Source organism: Amblyomma mixtum, chromosome 1 (genome assembly GCF_055824585.1).
Source record: "Amblyomma mixtum isolate Tamu chromosome 1, ASM5582458v1, whole genome shotgun sequence".
NCBI classification, from domain to species: Eukaryota; Metazoa; Arthropoda; class Arachnida; order Ixodida; family Ixodidae; genus Amblyomma; species Amblyomma mixtum.
Window position 1 is genome coordinate 80,787,411 of NC_143012.1, and position 17,819 is coordinate 80,805,229.

The 17,819-nt window shown below is 49.3% G+C and overlaps 1 protein-coding gene across 1 annotated transcript; it reads right to left on the reverse strand.

The window, feature by feature from the left end:
* Window positions 1-292: 292 nt before the first annotated feature.
* On the reverse strand, window positions 293-14,963 carry LOC149366929 (uncharacterized). Its single transcript, XM_089553271.1, has 3 exons — window positions 14,625-14,963; window positions 11,923-12,160; window positions 293-1,291 (listed from the first exon to the last, which is right to left on the reverse strand). Exons 1-3 carry the CDS (start codon window positions 14,957-14,959, stop codon window positions 956-958), a joined length of 909 nt encoding a protein of 302 aa, XP_089409397.1. The 5' UTR covers window positions 14,960-14,963; the 3' UTR covers window positions 293-955.
* Window positions 14,964-17,819: the final 2,856 nt, after the last annotated feature.

Here is a 17,819-nt window from a genome sequence, read left to right on the forward strand (position 1 = left end):
GTGACATCCTTGCTAAATACTTGCACAGACCTCGTCTTTGAGAACCAGACATGGGGGCAGCAAGTCGACCATATATCCATCAACTTCTCCAAACACAAAGGTTGCTTCATTACAATCAAGAACTGTTAGTAGAATGTTTCTAAGAAGGAAAATGTGTGAAAAATAACAAGTTGTCTGTAATTGAGAATACCTGTCTTGCTTGAATTCTTTGCCTCAATCTATCGAAAAGCTGAAACAGCTGATGAGCCGCGGTCAAATTTCGCATTAGGAAAATAAGCAATTGTCAGGAATTTTTTCTTCCAAGAAGGCGTAAATTTGATGTTTCTGATCAGTTAGGCGAAACTTTGACCCTAAGTAGTATTCTCTCTTGACACACCACTGTCTGAAGACTTGGAAAAACACTAGCGTGTGGTTACCCCGTCCTTGATATCGCAAACTGGCTTGATTGGTGAGCATAATGATGTGAGGAAAGAGTCGACACACACAGTTTTCTTCAAGTTAAGAAATGACGTACTATTCGCAATACAAATAAAATACGCTTCAGCAGTTTTCACTTGGCGGGACATCCAGCTTCAAGTTCTTAATGAAGTCACAGGTAAAATGCTGGCACAGGCGACTCGCTTGCTCGGAGCTTGGCAAGACCTCCAAGAAGTGGCACGAACTGGGCACGGCACTTAGCACACGCTCCAGGACGCGCTCCGTCATGTGGGGCTGCTCACAGCGACCCGCTGCTGCTGGTGAGCAATCCTTAACATTTTGTAAAGGCGCTCCTCGCCCACCTGCGTTGTCCTCAGGCAAACGTGTGTTCGACACAGCTTTCGGCGTCCCTTCGTTCGCCTGTAGCCCGAGTCGAATGCTTTGCCGGTGAATGCCGTGTCGTCCCAAGAACGAAACACGGAGGCTCTGAGCGTACAGGAGCGCGAGCGCGGCATCCGTGTCGTCCACGCACGAACGCTCAATGTCCAGCACGACGAGGTTGGCGATCGAGGGGCAGTTTGTCTGTCAGGATTTCGTCCTCGAACAGGCAGCAGCCTTCGACGCTAAGGGCACGAAGCGACGGGAACGGCTCCAGCGTGGCACGGCCGATGGCAGACGCGAATCCGCAGTCGGCGAGGTCCAGTAGCTGGAGGCCGCGCTGGTACGGCCGGCCCGCTTCGGCGGTGAAGAACTGCCCTGGACTGAACCGCGACTGGCGCAGTGATAGGCGAGTGCGAGTCGTTCGCAAGTCGCACATCGTGACGTTGTTCGCTCGATGGGGACGCTTGTGGAGGCCGCGAGTGACGTGCACAACCTGCGAGTAAGCGAGAACAGTTGTAGACCCTCTCGTTCACGAAGAAGGCTGGCAGAAATGCGCGCATTTCTCACAGATTCGCGCTGCTGCTTTAGCATTCCTGGGTAATCATCGTCATCATCATTACCAATCTGACTAGGCCCACTGCAGGGCAAAGGCCTCTCCCGTGTGTCTCCAATTAACCCTGTCCTTTGCCAGCTGCGGTCACTATATCCTCGCAAAGTTCTCAATCTCATCCACCCACCTAGCTTTCTGTCGCCCCCTGCTACGCATGCCTTCTCTTGGAGTCCACTCGGTTACCCTTAAGGACCACCGGTTATCTTGCTTTCGCGTTACATGCCCTGCCTAAGCCCATTTCACTCGCGTTTCTTCCCCCTCCCACTCCGCCCGGTTCCCATCTCCTATGTTACACCTATAATTTTGCTTTCAATAGCTTGCTGCATTGTCCTTACGTTGAAACCTCCTCTTTAGCCTCCGCATCTCTGCCCCATAGGCGAGTACCGGATGGCACGTCCTTATAACGTCCCGAGATCGGAAGCGCAAATGGTCGCTGCTTTTTTTCCCACTTTTATACGATTGAAATATATTTTCCTGCAGAAAAAGAATGGCGAGAAGTGAAAAAGAGAGTTTAAAAGTACTTTGCGTCCTATCGAGACTCTGGTTTTAGCTGGCTTTTCACACATTTGTCGGCTAGATTTTCCCCCCTGTTCGCCAATATTTGCCCATCCATCCGCACCACTGACAAGTTTTGAGAATAAGATACACTCGTGCATTTGTATAAAATACAAGGAATAAATTACGCGTCAGTAGGAATAGAACCAATGCCTTTTCGATTCTATAAGCGGACGCGTAAACCAGTTGGACGTGGCCATTTTCTCTTTATGGGCGGACTTTCACCTAGCATGACAGAATACATAAATAACGTGTGCACGAGAACTACTTATAGAGATAACTAACTATATTGACCGAGAGAGAGAGAATTGGTTCTTGAGGAAAGGAAATGACGCAGCAACTGTCATATATCTCGGGGGCCACCCGAACCACAGGGCAAAGGAAGGGATAAAGGAGTGAGTGAAAGAAGAAAGGAAGAAAGAGATGCATTTTTGACCAGTAAGGCTAGTTTCGGGATCATCGTCATCATATGCCTGAATACGCCGACTGCAGGGCGAAGTCCTGTCCCATATCTCTCCAATTAACCGGGTCCCATGCTCGCTGCAGCCATCCTGTCCACTCAAACTTAACCTCATCCACCAAAACCACCAATGGTGTTGGCAGCATAGAAAGGAATTTCTTCCACAAGGTGCGGGAGGCTAAGCGTGTACCTTCAGACTGCAAAGCGACGGCGGAATCCGTAGGTAACCAGACCGCGGTACATCTTGGAGAATAAAGGGGAACCTAATCTGTGGGATGATTTACGAAAGCACGCCAATGAGCAGGTGTGTCATTAGAAAGGAAGAAAAAAATTAAAATATTCAAGTATCCGCATTCAAAGCCCGTAAGCAGTCTCTAGCCTCTTCCTCTGCCCTTTGGTTCCTTGCGCAACGTGTACAAATTGCGTCTGCAGCAATACAGCATTGCCCCTGAAGCGCTTCCGACTCTTACGCTGGTAGGCTCGCGGGAGGCGTCACTGATATGAGAATATTGATAGCACTGTGTGTGAGAAGCTACGAAACTTATTTGTGCAAACTGTCAAGGGCCGGCTTTTTGGTCGTGCTCTCGCTGTCATCATCATCAAGCAGAGCTGTGGCGCAAAATGACTTGACATTATGGGTGCGTTCCAATACTCCCGAGTAGACGTCTACTTAGACGTCTTGCTGGACAGCCGCCATTTTGAGACGCGTTCAGTTTTTCACGAAGCTGTCCAAGAAGACTGCTTCGCCGAAGTCGACATCGATGCAGGCTAACTTCCTGTCTAAAGATGGCGGAGCAGTTGGTGGAGTCGGAGCTGAGCGAGCCGTGCTCTTTGCGGGCACTGGAGCCCGGAGACGACCTTTCAAGTGCCAGTTATTCCGTCAAGTTGATATTCATAAGAACTGGCGGCCAATAAAGCAGTCTTTGTGGATCTACGATTATTACAGCAGCTTATACGCGTGAATCGCGCGGGAAGAAATTGTGCGGGTGAGATCGTCTGCTAAAGCGGTAGCGATGAACGCGCCATTATTGCAGCAAATAAAAAAAGCAATCTACTGACAGCGTGTTTTTAACTTGTTTTATTAACGATTTTTAAGAACATAGGAGCACAACTATTCTTAAGTTTTAGTTCGAGTTGCCGCAAGGCGGCGCTCGAAGTAGACACGTTCCAATATGTAGACACGCTGACGGCTTCTTAGACGTCAAACTAGACGTCTTGTCGGACGTCTAGAGAACGCATCCTATGCATTGCCCAGATCTACAACCACCCAAGCTATCAGAGCAGGTCATTTACCTTCAACTAAACGTATGATATAAGCAAACACACCTGCAGCCGCTGCGCAGTCATCACTTCCATGGGCGTCCGGAGGGGGGGGCAAGGGGGGGCGGCTGCACCCCCCTGGAAAATCACTCACTCTAACCGTGAGTGATGGCCGCACACCAGGGGCGGCGGTGCGCTCAGCAAAAAGAGTAAAAGCGGCCCCGCTTCCAGCTTTGGGTCACATCTGCGAAGTGCCGCGTCCGGGGACGCGTCGTTGCAGACATACAGCGGCACCGGCGAGCATGTGTTTCGAGGCGTCTTGAGATGGGTGCCTGTTTCTTTGATCTCTAGAGAGATAGCCACACAGAGGCAGACAGTGCACAATCCGGCCACCGATGAATTCTTCAGGAGGGAGGGACAAATCAGCCGTGTCCACCCCCGCTTTGTCGGGCTGCTCAAGGGCAAGCAGGCGATGAGTTGGCGCCGCCGCCGCTCGCTGTCTCCTCCGATCCACGGGAGAGCGCAGTTCGGTAGAAGCGCCGCTTTCAGAATCTTCGGCAAAGGGGATTAGCAGTTGCTTTTGTTCACGGCGACGCAGTCTCCAGAGGCGCCCCCACACCAGCGTTCCTTGCATCTTCTCCGGAAGCCAGCGCCTTTGGTCAAGGCAGCCCGATGGCGCCTGCCTGGCTCGCCTGTCACCTCTGGCTGGGCCTCAAATCCCAACAGCGCCCATGTACTGTGCGATGTCAGTGCATGGTAAAGAGACCCAGGTGGTCGACATTATCCGGAACTCTGTGCTACTCCGTCCCTCATAGCCTGAGTCGTTTTGGGGCTCTGAACCCCATAAAAACACACAAAACAAATTTTCCGACCGGAGTGGCGAGTGTCCCTTCCCCTCGGAAGTCGCGAGGCGTTCCTTTCACCCCCAAAGTGCTATTAGGAACGACGACAACAAGTCTCGCCGGGTGGCCGCCAGCACGCCTGTTTCTACTGTGTATGGCTGCTAGCGACTTGAGGGTGATTGCTTTCGGGCCTGCCGCCATGGACCACAAGCACCGAGAGGACCCAGGTGCCAGCTGACTTCAATTACGGAGTTTGCCCGGTTGGAGTGCAGGAACAAAACCAGACCCCCTTCACAAAGTGCCTGCACGTGTAGAACGCCGCCGCCGCCTCGGGGAGACGAACGTTATCTTCCCCATTTGCCGTGACCGTGCCAGGGAACAAAGGGCCTCGTCTCCGGTTGCTCTTTGGCGTGCCCAAGCACCGCGACAAGCTGGCGGGCCTCATCTCCGACCCAAGCACGAGGAACCACTTTCGGCGTTTTCGTGACCTCGCGTCTGGCCTCGAGCGGCGGGTGGCATTTGATGATCAACAGATGTCGGTGACCCGCAGAAACCTTCGGCTGGCCGGAGGCCATCACCTACCGCCGTCAACGCTACCTCGACGACAACCTTCTTTCCCTCAGACTCCACATGTGAAGGGGGCGTGACCATGAGTGCAGTGTCGTGTGTGTGCGCACAGGTGAAAGCTCTAGGCCCCTCCCACTCCGGCAAGGGCGTCCTCAACCTAGGGACTTTAGGGAACAAGAAGGATATAAAACTCGACAACGGATGCGGCAGAATCGTCTCACTTCTAACCACCAATGTAAAATGTAAATAAACCTATTCTCCTTTCGCCATCTACCTCTTCGCTCAGCGGCACTCCTGTCCTGAACCCTCAACTCCAACAGTGCGTATTCGGGGATACTGCGGCAAGTAGGCCCTTGCATGTGTGCGCGCCTCTGTGTTTGTGCTTCGGTATTTTTAGTGGCCGGTTGTCAACGAAGCTGAGAACAATCAAGACAGCGGACGAGAAAACGACGAGCGGCGAGTAGTGTGTGTGCAAATACTCGACTGTGCGGTTGCGCGAGCAAGATGGAGCGAGGTGTATGAAGCTGCGAGCGTGCATTTATCTTGTAAATAAGTTTTCGTTGTATATATAGTCATTTCTTGTTTTCAACGTATGCATTCAACCGTTTTTTCAATCAATGTGTATATATCTTTAACACTACCAACCCCGAAGAACTCCATAGCCAGCTTTGTCTCGCGCGGTTCCGAATGATGGACATTCGGCGCTTCTTCAAGCGTCAGCGGTTGTCTGACGAAGCGTTATCCAAATGCGCCCCTGCAGATTCTGGTGTGATATGTGACAACGGTGTAGCATTTGAACAGAGTGATGCAAGCTTTTATCACCGGACAGTAGCTGATGTCGTCGACTCCATGGAAGGGACTCTGTCAACAGTGAGTTCAGGTAATGCAGCAGGCCGAGATGATTCCATTTCTCCTTTCTTGGGATTTAAGTCCGGATTTGACCAGAGCGATGCAACCTTTCATCACCGGACAGTAGCCGACGTCGTCGTCTCCATGGAAGGAACTTCACCAGCGAGCTCCGGTCACGCAGTAAGCCGAGACGATTCCCTTTCTCCTTGCTCGGGATCGAAGTCCGGAGACAACATCAAGAAAACAAATAACTTGCCTCAAGAATATGACTTGGGAGAGTTTCTAGGCACAGCTAAACTCACTGGCATACCGGACTTTTTGAAGTTACGTCTTCTTACTAAGCCATGGTCACCAAATGTTACATACGATTTTAAGAAGGATGTAACACCTGGAAAGAGGCCTTTTCGACATCAATGGCTGGGAGATTACGCCCCTGGCTTGCGTACTCAGCGACAGCGAAAGGCGCTATTTGTCGTTTTTGCGTCATTTTTCCTCCACGTGTTCACCGGGGTACTCAAGGAAGTTTTATCGTGCGCGCTTTCAGTAACTACAGAAAAATGCACGAGGCGTGCAGGGATCACGTAAAATCCCAATGGCACCAGGAGGCAATGACGGCCTCACAGAACTTTATGGATGTGATGAAAGGCAAGCAGCTACCCGTTGTAGAGCAGCTGAACAGAGCACTCCACGCGCAAGTTGAAAGGAACCGTGAGAAACTATTTCCAATAGTTTCCACCATTGTCTTTTGCGCGACGCATGACTTGCCAATTCGCGGCAAGCAGTCCGATAGTGGAGTCTTCAATGATCTGCTTGACTTTCGTGTAGAAGCTGGAGATACTCTACTTCAGGAGCACTTCGCTTCTTCTGCTGGCAATGCCAAGTACACTTCTGTCCGCGTCCAGAACGAGATCATCACAATCTGTGGCGACATCCTGAAAGAGCAGATAGTTACCGAAGCTAACAAAGCGTTTGCTTTTTCCGTTCTTGCTGACGAAACTGCAGATATTTCAGGAAAAGAGCAGATGTCTATAGGCGTTCGCTTTATTGACAAGGCGGGAGCCGAAGTGTGCGTTCGAGAGCAGTTTTTGGGATTTGTAGAGCTGGAGCAATTAAACTCCGCTTGCATCGCCGCGGCAATCTTGAAGTTTTTGACGAATGTCGGGCTGATTCTTTCGAACCTCGTTGGACAGGGGTACGATGGATGCTCTACAATGGCTAGAAAAGAAGCTGGAGTGAACAAAATTATACAAAAACAGTTCCCGAAGGCACTATTTTTCCACTGTGCAAGTCACAAACTAAATCTCGTCATCAACGATCTGAACGACGTCTCTGAAATTCGAAACACAATTGGCATAATCAAACAAACCATAAACTTCTTCCGCGAGAGCGTACTCCGGAGAAAATTGGTGCCGAACATTCCGATGCTGTGTGAGACAAGATTGTCTGCAAAATATAAGTCTATTAGGATCTTCTCTCAGCATTACGTGGCCATAGTCGAAGCACTCGAGGAGCTCGCGTCCACGGAATCATGCTCGAACGCTGCAACTAGACCACGAGCTCACATCCTCTACTGCGCAACAACAAGCTCATCTTTCATCGTCTGCTTGCATATTGTAGCGAAGTACAGCGCTCGGCTCGAACCAGTTACGAACATTCTGCAAGGTGTATCCATGGACTTCCATTCTGTGCATGACCACATCACTGAGCTGCAAAGTATTTTTCGCGGCCACCGGACGAACGCTGTAGAGGAGTTCTCTAACATCATGAATGCAGCAAGGGAGGCAGCCAATCACTTAAATGTGGTGATATCTGTGCCAAGACAAGTCTCTCGTCAGGCCCACCGAGACAACTACGGGATTCAGTCGCCGGAGGAATACTACCGTGTGGCAATATATGTGCCGTACTTGGACTCCCTCACTGCTTCTTTAGCTCGGCGCTTTTCTGAAAGCAATGAGAGGAGCTTCAAACTTCTCCAGCTGCATCCATCAAAAATGAAGCACTTGAGCCGTGTTGAGTTCGCTGTTCTCGCCGAAGAACTCCAGTGCTTTTACGGCATCGACAACTTCAAGGAAGAGGCCATCTCTTGGTACGAGATGTGGTGCAACAAAACTGGGGACCCATCAGAAATAACTTACTGCGAGCTTCTACATCAGGCCAAGACATTCTTCCCTGGTGTTGCAAAAGCCATTGAGGTGGCTTTGGCTTTGCCAGTTACTACCTGTATGGTCGAACGCTCCTTCAGTACAATGAGGAGAGTGAAAACGTGGCTACGCTCAACGATGACAAACGACAGACTGGACGGCCTTTGTATGATGAGTGTGCACCGAGAGCGTGTAATGAAGCACAGGAATGAATTTATCACCCGTGTCATCACGCAATTCGCCCAGAAAAATCCGAGGCGTCTACAGTTGCTGTTTACTGACTGACTGTCGTTGCGTGTTTGTGAACATATTGTGCTGTGTGCTGGTCATCAATCCGGGTGTGTCGAGAACCCGTATGCAGCAAGACTGAGCACTCTTCTCCACGAAGTGATAGTATCTTTTTGCATTTTTATTAATTTTAATTGTTTCTTCGTTGATAAACTCCAATGTATCTCTCCTAGCCACGCTTTAATTTGCTGTTTGTAATTTTTCTTTCATGTGTGTATTGTACTTATTTATTTTATTTATTTATAAATAAATAAATTTACTCCGCAAATAGTGCCTTTTTGCTACGAACATAACCCCCCCCCCCCCCTCCGGCGCCAACAGCCAATGGGGCCCCCCCCTGCAAAAAATTCTGCGGACGCCCTTAGCAAGAAGGACGAGAAAAGCGTGGTCACAGGGAGCTAATTCTTCTAAACTGGCTTTTCCTTTTCTTTTTTCCTTCTCAGGTACGGTTTCGTAGCTTGTTACGAGCTTTTTTTCTGGGTGTTTCACGAAACACGCTAACGTTCATGCGTGGAACTATATGTGTTTCATACGAGACGCCAGTTCACACGATACATACATTAGCTGACGTTTGCTGTCTCGTGTGAGCATATAGAAGTTGACATCGGACAAATTTGTAACTTGTATGAACGCGTACGCATACCAATTGAATTTTAACAAAACATACGTACTGATTGCAGAACGCATGAATTCGTGTGTTACACATACGTTACATATGTGAAATAGTACGCACCACATAAAAATTCGTACTAGAGACGTTTTTCACAATATGACTCCTATATAGCGCCTGTGAATGCACGGGAGACACACATATCCAATGATGAGATTTTTCAGTAGGGTCACAATGAAATCGGCCTATCAGCGCTTTGTCGAACATCCACAGCGCTGAATGGACTGGCCAGAGATGGGAAACCTATATATTCCATTGTCCATTCAATCCAGACGCCAGCGGCAATTCCTCCCAGAGCGGCCGGAAGGAAGCCAACTGGAGCGTCGTATCGTTGCCCTGGCAACGGTCTACAGCAGGAAAAAATTAGCAGGAAATAACCAGCAGCGATAACAAAGCAGCTTCGTCTCCCTGTGCCTCGAACAATTCGGCCACAACCGCATCCTTTTGCGCTGCGTTCACGTCCAGAATTTCTTCATATTCTGAACATCAAATCCTCTCAGTCCCCACGTGCGCTGAAGTAGCTTAAACCGGAACTAACAGTAGTTCTCTAACCAAGGGGATAAGTGCCGCTTTCACGCTTGCTTTGTCACGGGAAGCAAAAAAAAAAAAAATTGGAAGGACGCTTCAGCTTCGCCTTTAAGAGCGGAATGCGACAGCGTCTTCCAGCGCTGCCAGGGAATCCAAGGAACGGAACGCCATCGCCAGTTCGGCGTGATGCCTTGTCCGAAGGACAAATCGAAATAGCTTTGGTTAAGCCTAGGTAATTGCGAAAGCAATATCCCCTTGGCTACGCTAAGATGTTAAGCTTCGCCTCTAGAGTGGAACGCGACAGCGTCTCGCAACGCTGCCAGCGAGTCCATAGAACACCATCGCCCATTCGGCTCTACGCCTTGCTCGAGGGTAAATTGGTTTTTGAGGGAAGGAAATGTATCTCTCCATATATCGGTGGACACCCGAACCTCGCCTAAGAGAGGGAAGAAAGGTTTGGTTTGGTTTGGTTTATGGGGTTTAACGTCCCAAAGCGACTAAGGCTATGAGAGACGGGAGTGAACGAAGACGCCGTATTAGCTAGACGCGCCTTTGTTCGGTCGCAGGTGGTCGACCGGCCGCGAAGTTCTAGCTGCGGCGCGCTGAAAAGCCGACTTGGTGCCCCATCTCTCGCTCTGGTATGACGCCAGTAGTCACATGATCGACCACCGAACGTGAAGGGTAGGGTGCGGTACCGCGAAGAGGCGACACCTGGCGTAGTATTGCTTTCGCAATAAAACCCGATGCCACGAACGCCAGCGTAGCTTCCGCGCCGAAAAAACGAGCAGCAAGCCGCATGTTCCGTGGTGAACGCGCCATGGATGTGCACTGCGTTGTTCGCCGCTCAACGCGTGATTTCTGCGTCCAGGCACGGCCCCACTGCGCCCGATCGAGACGAACGGGAGGCGCTGCCGTCTCGCGCTTTCTGTTGGGGCAGTGGCGTACATTGCTAGGAGGAGTAGAAGGGAGTGGTTTTAGTGGTGGTTTGGTTGGTTGGTTTATGGGGCTTAACGTTCCAAAGCGACTCAGACTATGAGAGACGCCGTAGTGGAGGGCTCCGGAAATTTCGACCACCTGGGGTTCTTTAACGTGCACTGACAACGCACAGCACACGGGCCTCTGGAATTTCTCCTTCAAAGAAATTCAACCGCCGCGGCCGGGATCGAACCCGCGTCTTTCGGGTCACGAGCCGAGCACCATAACCACTGAGCCACCGCGGCGGCAAGGTTTTACTCGCTTAACTGCGACTTCTGTAATTTCCATGTTCAAAATTACAACACCGTATTCACTAGACGCGCCTTCGTTCATTCCAAACCATTGAGCTCGCGTGGCGGAGTGGTTAACGTGCTCGTCGTTCACTCCAGATGCCCTCGTTCGATTCCCCAATTCGACCTATTTCCTGCTCGGTTTTATTTATTAATTGCTTCTGGCATTTTTCGCTCACGGATAACGCCGCCGACGACGACACCGGTTTTAAGGCGAAAACCTTTAATGGCTCATCGTTGTGAACAAAATGTGTCCCGCTTTTCGGGTGTCCACCTAGATATGTGAGGCAGTTACTGCGTAATTTCCTTTCCTCAAATACTATTTTCATGTTCTTCATTACGGCCTCTCTTCCGCTTTCTTCTTTCGCTACCATTTCCTCCCTTCCTGTACGGTGCTGTTCAGGTGTCCACCGAGATGACAGAATTACTGCGCCATTTCCTTTCCTCAAAAAGCGTCGGGTTCAAAAGGCAACGCATCGCGCTGAACGGGTGGTGGCGTTCCGTGGTCCCCTGGCAGCGCTACAATACGCCGTCGCGTTTCACTCCTAAAGGCGAAGGTTAAGCGTTATTAATTGGGAGTGCACCAACAGAATGTGAAAGTGTAGTCTCTCACTTTACTCGTGGCAGCATTCATCGCTACATGCGTAACAATCGCGTAGCACAATGCAGCACTCAAACTTTCGCCTTTCAACATTTTAGTCGCCAAATTTCCTCGTAATTTTTTTTCTCCAACGCGGGGCCCATAAAGCTCGCGCGTTAAAATGTAGTTTCATCTAATTCTTCGTCGAGAGTGGGGGCAGAACCTAGAGCAGCTCATCCATATCTTTTAGAGTGGGGTTATCGATGAGTGAAGACATCCCGATAAATATGATAACTAAACGTTCGTTATTGTTCATGTAAAACTTTGATGTCCTGTTAAATGAAGACTGCAACAGGTGCTGGCGTTAAAAAAAAACTGCTATTCTTGTTTCCAATGTACGTGTTGCTTTCTTTTTGACCAGCCCGGACCAACAGCTCTCGTATAAGACTTTGAGCAAGGGCTTGGACGAGGGGACCCTCCGTTAAGCGCTGGCGCCACCAAACGCTCACCTTGAGTGAGGGGCAGTGCTCCGCCAGGTTGTCAAAGAACGCCCGCGGAAAGTCTGTCTCCTCATGCTCGGCGGTCGATGTGTCCATGGAACGGGTTATGCCCAGTTCCACGGTGTTGGCATCCACGTGGGTCTGGAGGAGGCTGTGCACCTGTCGAGCCTTCAGCGGAAATGACGTCACGCTTAACACTCGCCGCAGCGAGCGCCCGCCTGCCACACGCTGCCATCGCCGACAAACCCTGGAATGAAGAGGCGTGCGCTGTTGTTGTCGCGTTGTTTCATTTGTCATATGTGTAGACGGTAAGGTATGTGTCAGCTCCAGCGGAAGTAAAGCTCATTTATTCTAATGATGAAGAGCTTTTGGTTCAGTGTCGTATACCCAAAACCGATTAAAGTGAACCTAGAGGTGGTCCTCTGACTTCCAGAGCGTTCAGACCAGCTCCGCGTAAAGGATTCCGCCACGGTGATCGCCATCCGGGCTGAAAACTGGAGAGTGTAGGAATAAAGAAGCGGGTATTGAGGCGTAATGTTTTGCTGCCGCTTACTGATGGCGTCGCTGCTAGCTGCATTTCCGACTTTCTAAACGTTTACGGAATACACTGCCAGAGTCTGATTCCTGCAACGCCAACCTTGCATCTCCGTCGCCACACTGAAAGAATCATTCGTCACTGTGCACGTTAAAGAACTCCAGGTGGTGGAAATTTCCGGTGCCCATCACTACGGCGTCCCTCATAGCCTGAGTTGCTTTGGGATTTTAAACCCCAATAAACCTAAACCTAAGCTACTGCCATGCCATGGTCTTCGGTATGCTGATTACTGGCATTTCTTCCACTATAGAGAGGGGCGCACAGTACGTTCGGAAGACCAGGTCTGGAGTGGCACGCATCGCAAAGGTGACATTTTGCACAGCCATTTCGTGACGTCCATCGAGAGCCCAGACGCGACTGGTGACTAGGCCAGCAGCGGCACCCGTCGAAACAGAAAATCCTGACTGATCGCTAGTTGATCGTCTTCTGCACCTTCTGCATCTTTTTCAGATGATTTAGGTTTAGGTTTATTGGGTTTAGCGTCCCAAAGCAACTCAGGCGATGAGAGACGCCGTAGTGAAGGGCTCCGGAAATTTCGACAACCTGGGGTTCTTTAACGCGCAGTGACATCGCACAGCACACGGGCCTCTCGAATTTCGCCTTCATCAAAACTCAGCCGCCGAGTTTTGATGAAGGCGAAATTCGAGAAGCACGTGTACTGTGCGATGTCACTGCGCGTTAAAGAACCCCAGGTTGTCGAAATTTCCGGAGCCCTTCACTGCGGCGTCTCTCATCGCCTGAGTTGCTTTGGGACGCTAAACCCCAATAAACCCAAACCTAAATCATCTGCAAAAGATGCAGAAGGTGCAGAAAACGATCAACTAGCGATCAGTCAGTTCGCTAGTTGATCGTCTTCTGCACCTTCTGCATCTTTTGCAGATAATTTAGGCCGATGAGCTTATTAAGGCGAAAGCCTTTAATGCCTCATACTGTCGTTAGCAGACGCGTCGGCAGCCGTGTCGACAGACGCGTCGGCAGATTCGCCTTTCGGCGTCACTGCTTAAAAGGCTCAAGGTTCCAGCATGAATAAAGGCGCATCTAGTGAATGCATGGGCTTCATAAATAAACTAAAAGAAGTAAAGTCAAGAAAAGGAAAATAAAAATAAAAATAACAAAATAAAGAAATAAAAATAAGATGTGAAAATAAAAATAAAAAACGCTAAAATTAAGAAAAGGCTTGGTTTATGGTTTATGGCGTTTAACGTCCCAAAGCGACTAATGCTCTGAGAGACGCCGTAGTGGAGGGCTCCGGAAATTTCGAGCACCTGGGATTCTTAAGAAAAGGAGCAAAAAATAAATAGAAAACAAAGTATGAAAAATAAAGTAAATAAAAACAAACAGTGGCCAGGAAACGCTTTCGCCTTGCAGCACTTTAGAGAGCCAAAGTGCCCCCTGAATTTTTGTATCCCAGTCTCCTCAGGAAGACAAGCTTCTGCTGACTTCATGGCAAGCCCAGCGTCTATATGCCACGAGATGCAGAGGAAGCTGCCGCAACGCGCACGAAAACTGCAAAAAGGTATGAGACATAAAAATGTAGGCTCCCAATAACTTATCGTCTACTACTAACTTTTTACAGATGGAGATTAGGCCGCGGGCGGCTGCGCCGCACCTCTGTTTCAAATCCTGACGTGTTTATATGCAACTATTTGGTCCCGGCGGCGTTTCCAAAGACGCGTCTACGGCTGGCGTTCCGGCAATAACCACGGGGAGACGCCAAGCCGGCGAGGCGCGCAGGAACATTAAGATCTTTGTGATCTTGTTTGTTCATGATTTTTGCAGCTTCCTCTGTGCTACAAGTTAAGCGTTTAGTTGGTGCAAAGACAGTGGATCTACCGATCTACGCAGGGCCTTCGTTTATTTAATGTGCTTTAAGCTTAATCTGGAATCGAAGATAAGCAGGACCCTGGTTATTAATAGCTCACACTAATTACACTCTCGTTATGGACTACAAAGAAGCGCTGAATAGTGTTTCATGCTACCTCTAATAAACTGGACAGCGAAATACGTGCTGAGCGATGTAGTGTCGCGCCGGCATCCCTAGCCTAACATGCCTCGTCTAAGCTCCGAAGCATCGATTGGAAAGCGATGCACTGCGTAGCAGTGACGGCCGACTTACCCCGGGCAGGCGCTTACATCGTCGAACGACGGCAGATGACCGAACATCTCCAAGAGGATGCTCTCCGGCAGATGCTCGATCTCCATGGCCGGCACTTCTTCCTTGTCAACGTGGACGCTGTTGTTGTTGCGACTGAAGGAAGTACGAAAAGGAAATTGCACGGGCCTGCCCACTGGCTCGGGCCGAGCCACACTCGCTGCCACGTGCAGACAGAGGAGAGTCGAAAGATGTGAGATGAAAGATAGAAATAATAGACGCGCGTCGCAACAACCGCGTTCGCCGAAGCAACGACGCCGGCTGTAACAGACACTCCAACCCCCATGGCTCCTCAACATCAATGCAGACGTGGCGCTCTTCTTCCTCTTATGCTCCGGTTCATGCATAAGAGGAAGTAGTCCGCTGCCGAAAACAAACAAAATGTATCCGTCCGCCTCGCGTCGTGGCGGAGTGGTACGAAGCGCGCGCCCCTCTGTTCATTTTACAAGGGACGGCAAGGTTCGACTGCCGGCCTGGCTGTAAATTTTTATTTATTTTTAAGGCGAAAGCCTTTATTGGCTCATACTATCGTGACCAAGACGTGTTAGCAAAGTTGTCCGCGTTTCAGATTGGTCGAAATGGTCGTGACGTCACTGCACGCGAGTTTTTAGGGGTGTCCACCGAAATATGTGAGGTAGTTACTGCGCAATTTCCTATCCTCAAATACAATTTTCGATTGGAGTCCACCGAGATACGTGAGACAGTTACTGCGTAATTTGCTTTTCTCAAATACAATTTTCATTTTCTTTCATTACGGCCCTCTTTGTCTTTCTTCTTTACTCCACTTCCTCGCTTCCTGTACGGTGCGGTTCAGGTGTCCACCGAGATGACAGTGAATTACAGCGCCATTTCCTTTCCTCAAAAAGCGTTGCGTTCATAGGGCAACGCATCGCGCCGAACGGGTGGTAGCGTTCCGTGGACTCCCTGGTAGCGCTACAACACGCTGTCGCGTTCCACTCCTAAAGGTGACGATTAAGAGGCATTAATTGGCAGTTAATTAATGCACCCACAGAATGTGAAGTGAGTAATCGCGTAGCAGAATGCAGCACTCAGGCTTTCGCCTTTCTTCACTTTAGCCGCTAAAGTTCCTCGTAATTTTTATGAGGGACGGCAAGGCTCGACTGCTGGCCTGGCTGTAATTTTTATTCATATTTTTTATTTTAAGGCGAAAGCCTTCAGTGCCTCATCGTTGTCTGCAGAAGACTGTCAGCAGAAGCTTGTCAGCAGAAGTGCCACGCTTTTGACGGATGCGCACCGAGCTAAGAGCACCAAAAGCATGAAGAAATTACGGGTTCAAAACGATTAGGTACCAAACGACTACCTTTTTGAAGGAAAACAAAAATTTTCATGAGCTCCTCTGTCAATGCAATAGTCGAAAAATATACGAGAAAAGTGATTGCACTATTGTCTGCGTGAATTTCCGGTACATCCTGTGATATACTGTAAATTGATAACAGTTAATATGATTATATTTTTTCCTTCTTTTATACCTCCGTGTAATAAAACAGCATGCGTTTCAATAACTCTGAAGCTCATGTAACATTTCTGTACAGTTTTTTTTTTAATATCGCAGCAAGTGTAGCGGTAACGGCTAGATTTATTGTATTTGTTTCTTTTTTATGTAAGTCCCGAATGCAATTTGCTTATCCCAGGGAGAAACGCCCTCGTCAGGCACCACGCCTTTTGACCTCCTTCCTGAAGTGTATGTAGAGGCACTTCAAACAAATAAATTTCTTCTCCTTGTAAATATGTGAGACAGGTACTGCATAATTTCCTTTCCGCAAATACAATTTTCATTTCCTTCATTACGGCCCCTCTTTCTCTTTCTTCTTTTGACTCCCACTTCCTCCCTTCATTTACGGCGCGGTTCAGATGTCCACCGAGACTGCGACATTTCCTTCCTGAAAAAGCGTTGCGTTCAAACGGCAAGGCATCGCGCCGAGCGGGTGGTGGCGTTCCATGGACTCCCTGGGAGCGGTACAACACGCTGTCGCGTTCACTCCTAAAGGCAAAGCTTAAGCGTCACTAATGAGCAGTTGATTAGCATTTAGCAATTAAGAGGTAATTAGCCATTAATTAGTGACTTGTCATTACTTAGTAATTAGTAATTATTATGTGTGCCGTCATCCAGTGGTGACGTCACCAGTGCGACAGAGGCAGTGAAAGTGGTGAGGAAAAGGCTTTCGCCTCTACGAACTAGACAGTCAAACTGCCCCGTGAATTTTTCGCTGCGTAAGTATGGAAGTATGGAAAAAGTTTTACTTAAATATTGCACTTAATGGCCAATTTTTCACCACTCGCTGGCTGCAGATTTTGTCGGTGCGTCCGCAGCTCGAGAAAATGACGGCTACTACGGAAGAGAGTTGAAATAGATGCGAAAAGAATGATGGAACGAATAGCTCCTTCGCTTCAAACTGCTGCGCCAGAATACTTTTAGTATTCCTTTAGGTTTGGTTGGTTGGTTTGTGGGGTTTAACGTCCAGAAGCAACTCAGGCTATGAGAGACGCCGTAGTGAAGGGCTCCGCAAATTTCGACCACCTGGGGTTGTTTAACGTGCACTGACATCACACAGTACACGGGCCCCTAGAATTTCGCCTCCATTGAAATATATCGATATGCAGGCAGTAATAGGTGAAGCAAAGGGAATACGCTCGTGTAGTAGTAAGCTCGCAAATTATGCGCCATTAACAGCAACAGCTTTGATAAGCACTCACTCTACTAACCCATGCAGCGAAGCATGAAAAGGAAAGCGTTTATAAAAAGGAATCGAAGTGAAAGAAATATTTTGCGTTTTGGCTGCCAAACAACCTCATGAGATGACCAAAGAGATATTAGCGTAGCAGAAAATTGGATTTTGAGGAGAAGAAATGGCGCATTAATTGTCTCACATATCGGTGGACACCTGAACCGCGCAGTAAGGGAAGGAAGGTGGTGGTGGTGGAGAAAACATTTATTTAGAAGGGACAGGAGGTATGTTTGGATCAGCCCGTAAGGCACCGATCCTTACAAGCACTAGGTGGAAGTTACTAGTTTTGGACCCTAGTGGGGGTGGCCGCCGCCCGGGATCGCCCGACTAATGCTTATTGGGCGTGTAAGTCGAGGCAGCCGAGCAGGGTCGCCTCCCAGTCCTCCCGGGTTGGGTTGGGGTGGGGGGAATG

Coding starts and splice junctions, on each gene's coding strand:
- LOC149366929 (XM_089553271.1), bottom strand. CDS start 14,959: ATGTTGAGGAGCCATGGGGGTTGGAGTGTCTGTTACAGCCGGCGTCGT. Junction 12,161..14,624: donor GATGTAAGCGCCTGCCCGGG/GTAAGTCGGCCG, acceptor TCTTCATTCCAG/GGTTTGTCGGCGATGGCAGC. Junction 1,292..11,922: donor AGCACTGCCCCTCACTCAAG/GTGAGCGTTTGG, acceptor GCTTACTCGCAG/GTTGTGCACGTCACTCGCGG.